Source organism: Malurus melanocephalus, unplaced genomic scaffold (assembly GCF_030028575.1).
Source record: "Malurus melanocephalus ecotype Western Australia unplaced genomic scaffold, MMel_1.1 scaffold_1425, whole genome shotgun sequence".
Classification (NCBI taxonomy): Eukaryota; Metazoa; Chordata; class Aves; order Passeriformes; family Maluridae; genus Malurus; species Malurus melanocephalus.
The window spans coordinates 6,881-12,447 of record NW_026624657.1 but is presented as its reverse complement, the minus strand read 5'-3'; the positions used below and the strand labels follow the sequence as shown (position 1 = coordinate 12,447).

The 5,567-nt window shown below is 53.9% G+C and overlaps 1 protein-coding gene across 1 annotated transcript in view; it reads right to left on the bottom strand.

Annotated features, from left to right (window-relative positions):
• Positions 1-1,196: 1,196 nt before the first annotated feature.
• FEZ1 (fasciculation and elongation protein zeta 1) overlaps positions 1,197-5,567 on the bottom strand; it is a 10,740-nt gene continuing 6,369 nt past the window's right edge. The window contains exons 4-9 of the mRNA XM_057387895.1: positions 5,287-5,506; positions 3,761-4,032; positions 3,288-3,368; positions 2,827-2,902; positions 2,310-2,375; positions 1,197-1,350 (exon numbers count right to left, since the gene is read on the bottom strand). Coding sequence (XP_057243878.1) covers positions 1,334-1,350; positions 2,310-2,375; positions 2,827-2,902; positions 3,288-3,368; positions 3,761-4,032; positions 5,287-5,506 — 732 coding nt within the window. The 3' untranslated portion in view covers positions 1,197-1,333. The remainder of the gene's footprint in view (positions 1,351-2,309; positions 2,376-2,826; positions 2,903-3,287; positions 3,369-3,760; positions 4,033-5,286; positions 5,507-5,567) is intronic.

Here is a 5,567-nt window from a genome sequence, read left to right as displayed (position 1 = left end):
CAAGAGCTGGGATAAAAACCACAAGTGATGCAATGGGCAGAAATGCCTATTTTTCGATACTGATCGGGCGTGAATGTAATCTGTAATTTCATAAAGGATTCATTGTAATTTAGTATTAATTCCTGGCCATTTATTATAAAGTGCTACAAGATGAGGGGTGGCACCTGGATTTTCTTGGCAGCTTCTTCCTTTGARTGGAGAAGACCCAAAATGCAGGAATAACCCCTTCAAAATGGGCAAAACTCCCCTCAAATAGGTGATTTACGCCCAAAACGGGTGAATGGAATTGAGTGATGTGGAGAAAATYAGATTTGTAATTCCAAAAGTGACAGTCCACCAAAAATGAAAATTTTCCCCCTCAAAAAAGCTCCAATGGGAATTTGGCCACAAATGAATGCTACCTCCCCAAACCAGTGATGCACACCCCAAAAATGAGCTGTATTCTCCAAAAATGAGTGATTCTGCCCCAAAATGAGTGATGCTTACCCAAAGTGTTACACACACCCCAAAAATGAGATGCTCCTCAGAATCAGATGATGACCCAAAAAGGGTTCATCTCTCCCTGAAATGAGCAATTCTCCCCCAAAATGGGTACTCACCCCAAAATGAGTTGTATTCTCCAAAAATTCTCCCCCAAAATGAGTGACTTGCCCCCAAAAGGATGCTGTCCCAAAGTGGTGGCCCTTCTGGAAATGAGTGACTTCCCCCCAAATGACTGAATTYGCCCCAAAATGAATGACATTCTTCAAAAATGAGCAACAACCCCCAAATCAGGCACTCTTCCCCAAAATGAATGAAAACCCCAAAACAGAGCAATTCTCCCCCAAATGGAAGCCCCCCTGTCCCCTAACAAGCCATTCCTTAATAATGGATTGATTTTCTGGGGGAAAAGAAAAGATGTTTGCACAATTCCCAGCACAAAACGGGGCCATGGAAAAGTGAAAAAAACTGGAAAAGAATGGAATTTACATCCGAATTTTGTCCCTCTGATGGTGGCAGCTGCAGCTGCCTCCGAGCACCCAGGAAAAAAACAGGAAATTTGTGGTTTTTATAGATTGCAGAATATTCCTGAGCACTGCAGCTAAGTTGGTATTGGGATTTTTTGCTTAAAAATGGCATTTTCTATCAAAAAGTTGCAAACAATGAGTGATTCTCACGAGCAGAGGGGACACAGACACCRGACAGCAGCTGCCTAATTAATGTAAGGAATTCTTTATTCCCAGTTGTGCAAAGGGGGGGAAGTGCAGGGTGGGGCAGCCATGGGTGACCCTTTTTCCTGGGGTTTGGCCCCGTTTCGGAGGCGCCAGGGCAGGAGGGTGGGGACAGCACCACGTCAGGTCGGGCAGAGCACTGTGGAGAGAGAGAGAGAGAGAGAGAGAGAGAGAGAGAGAGAGAGAGAGAGAGGGCTGGGGGCACCATCCAGGGGGCACTGAGGGTGGGCAGGGATGAGCTGGGATGGGCAGGGATGAGAAGGGATGAGAAGGGGTGAGCAGGGATGAGAAGGGATGGGCAGGGATGAGAAGGGATGGGCAGGGATGAGAAGGGATGGGCAGGGATGAGAAGGGATGGGCAGGGATGAGAAGGGATGAGAAGGGATGGGCAGGGATGGGGCAGGGTGGGCAGGGATGAACAGAGATGGGGCAGGGATGACCAGGACATGAAAGGATGATGATGGTGGGGATGCCCAAGGGATCAGAGGAGGGGAGCCTGATGGGCTGTGGGGTGTGAGAGGGTGCACAGAGGATGATGAGGCTGCGTGGATGAAGGAGGGACCCAGGACGGTGCAGGAAGCTGCACAGGRACCTCCAGGGGTGTGGCAGGACAGGAGACCTGCACAAAGAATGCCTGGGGGTCATTTTCCCGGATGCAGCCGGGATTCCTGAGGAGTGTGTGGAGGATGCATGAGGAATGTGACCGGGATGCTCCAGGATGGCACGGAGGAGATGCAGAAGGGAGGAATGAGGGTGCAGGAGGGATGGGATGGGCAGGGGATGCACAAAGGATGGAAACAATGCACTAAGGATGCACAAAGGGTGGAAAGAATGCACAAAGGATGCAGGGGATGCACGAAGGATGGAAAGAATGCACAAAGGATGCACAAAGGATGGAAAGAATGCACAAAGGATGCAAGGGATGCATAAAGGATGCAGGGGATGCACAAAGGATGGAAAGCATGCACAAAGGATGCAAAAGATGCACAAAGGATGCAAGGGGCAGAGGCAGGAGGGTGCAGGAGGGTGCAGTGGGGGAGGCCCAGGAGCTGCACAGACACTGAGTGAAGGATGGCAGGGCAGGAGGGCAGTGGGTACCTTTGAGGATGTAATCCGTGAGCAGAGTGGGCACCTTCTCGTTGCCCTCCTTCATGGCAAACAGGACTGCAAGGGGGAGGGAAGCTGTCAGCCTGGCGCTGCTGTCCCCCCCCTAAATATCCTTTTTCCCCCCAAATCAGCCTCACAGTTGCCATACGATTTCCCCACAGGGTTTATTCAGCGGGCCTGGGACTTTAATCCCCAATCAGCCAATCAGTGACAATGCAGAATGGGTGATTTACCCCAAATCAGCACCGGTGTAAACTGGGGGGAGGTGTGGGCTGCAAACCAGCTGTGCTGCAGTGATGCAAAGCAGGGTTTTTCCCCAACTGGCTTTGTTGCAATGGGTTTGAGCACCTCAAATTGCCCATGCTGCAGTGAGGCAAAAAATCCCCCAAACTGGCTGTGCTGCAATGATATCCCAAAGTGCAGCCATTGCAGCAAAGCAAAATGTGCCTTTGTGTCCCCCAAACATCTGATGCTGCCCTAAATACATTCATACTGAATGAATACTCACTGTTGGTGAGCATCTGCAGGTCCTCAACGGAGGGTGGTGAGCCCTTCTTCTCATAGGGAATCACCGTGTTCAGGTACTGCAAAAACAAAAGCCATCCCAAAAAACTACCCCGATGGCACAAAACTGCTTCGTTTTTGAACTGAAAGAAATTGCCCCAAATTTGTGCAAAAATAGGGTATTTCTGCAAAATTCCTGCAATTTCATCTAATTCGCAGGTATTTTGGGGAGTACTGAGCTAACTGGGCACTGCAAACTTCACCCAAATCCATCCCTGCTCAAGAAGGACTTTTTGGGGTGAAACAGCAATTTTTCCATAAGAGGATTAGCAGGGTGTAGGGATAGAGCAGTGTTGTAAAACAAAATCACTCTAAAAGGAGGCTGGGGGGATGCAGGGGAATGGAGAGTGCAGGGAGAAGGACTAAAAGAAACAGATTAGGGGAAATTCTAGGGGAAAAGGGCACCTGCTTCTCGTTGGTGGTAGGACCAAAAGTCTGGCGCAGGCCGGAGTGCAGGATGCTGGAGATGCCCTCCATGCTGAAGCGCTGGGGGGACATGTGTCACCCTGTCACCCGCTGGGGACAGCCACACCACCCGCGGCATCTCCTCAGGCACCAGTGTCACCCACAGCTCCCTGACTCCCACAGCGATGCCCTGCCCATACCCCTGCTCCATATTGATCCCATCACTTGCTCTGTACCCCATCCCATATCCCTTTATCCCCCTGTGCCAAATCCCCCATCCCACACCCCCTGCTCCATGACCCCATCCTGCGTCCTCCCCATCCCTGCTCCATCCTGTCACCATTCCCATTCCACCCCATCTCATCTCAATCCTCACCCCCTTGCCCCCACGCCCCTCTTCCCCATCCTGTCCCCATATCCCCTGTCCACCCCAGACGCCCCCATCCCGTCCCAGTGGCCACCAGGTCGCCCACCTTGCGGGGCATTTGGCTGCCGCGCTCGGAGCGCGCCCCTTGCAYGCTCAGCCCCTTGTCGCGCCGGCGGCGCCGGGCGGCCTCTCGCTGCTCTCTCTGCTCGCCCTGCACGGCCAGCAGGGCCCCGATGAACGCCGTCTTCACCTCCTTCTCGAAGGCCAGCTCGTCCCGCCGCGCCAGCTGCGCCACCAGCTCTGCCGAGAGCGCCCGGCTCGCCGCCTCCGCCCGGCCCGCCGCCGCCAGCAGCTCCCGCGCCGACAGCCGCCCCAGCCCTGCGCGCCGCGGGACAGACGGGCTCGTGTCCGAGGGGACATTCCGCGACAGGGTGGCTTGCAAGGACCTCAAAGCCCGTCTCGTTCCACCCCTGCCATGGGCAACGACCCCTTCTGCCAGGSCAGGGTGCTCCAAGCCCCAATGTCCAGCCTGGCCTTGGRCACTGCCAGGGATCCAGGGGCAGCCACAGCTTCTCTGGGCACCCTGTGCCAGGGCCTCCCCACCCTCAGGGAAGTTTCTTTCCAAATCGCTTCTGGCACGGGGACGCCATTCCCTGTGTCCTTTCCTTCCATCCCTTGTCCCCAGTYYCTCTCCAGCTCCCCAGAGCCCCTTGGAAGGAGCTCTCCCTGGAGCCTYMTCCTCTCCAGGTGAGCACCCCCAGCTCTCCCAGCCTGGCTCCAGAGCAGAGGTGCTCCAGCCTTTGCAGCATCTCCACGGCCTCCTCTGGACTCGGTGCCATGCAAGGGGAAAAGAGGGGAATGCCTGGTGCAACCAGTGACCCCCCCAGTGCAGTCATGAAACGCACACTGCAACCATTAAACCGCATCTCGTGCTGAGCGAGATGTGCTCTGCATTTTCTGACACACCAAGAAATCAAACCCATTGTGCAGTTACTGAAACGCTCAGTGCTGTGAACGACGTGCCCAGGGCAATGACAGAACTGCCTGGCACGACCTGTGACATGCAAGGTGTGCTCAGTGATGTTCACAGTGCAGTTAGTGACAAGCAGGGTGTGATCAGTGACACGTATGGCACAACTGGTGACATGTATGGTGTGATTAGGGACATACATGGGGCACTTACTGACATGCACAGTGCAATTAGTGACATGCACAATGTGATCAGTGATATGCATGGTGCAATTAGTGACATGCACAGTGTGATCAATGATATGCATGGTGCAATTAGTGACATGCACAGTGCAATTAGTGACATGCATGGTGCAGTGACATGGTGCAATTAGTGACCTGCACAGTGTGATGAAGAGCAGAGCAATTAGTGACAAGCCCCATGCCATAAGTGACAAATCCCACGTGCGTGGTGCACCCCATGCAGAACACAGAGGCTCCTGGTGGATCCCGTGTGCCTTTCCATACCAMAAGCCAGATTCCTGTGTTCTTCACAGTTTTTGCCAAGAACCCTTCTGGCCAAGTCCCAGAACAAGCCAGCACTGAGGCCTGGACAGACTCAGTTGTCCAATTTGGTTGGAATTGTCCCTAAAAAGTGACTGGCCTGGGCTTTGCTGGCCATACCTTCGTGGGAGCAGTTGTTGTTGAAGGCAGGGGAGAAGGCATGCAGCTCCCGCAGCACGATGGGCTCCGTGCCCCCACCACTGCCTTTGCCTTCACCATCAGCCTCGGTTTCTTCTTCCTCTTCCTCCTCCTCCTCCTCCTCCTCATCTTCCTCCTCACCCTCGGGGTCAGCCTCAGGGTCAGGTGAACTCTGCATGAGCTCCTCCAGCTCCTCGATGACCTGCAGGGCATCAGTGTCCTCCATCTGYACCCGTGTCCTTCCTGCACCCGGCATCTGCACC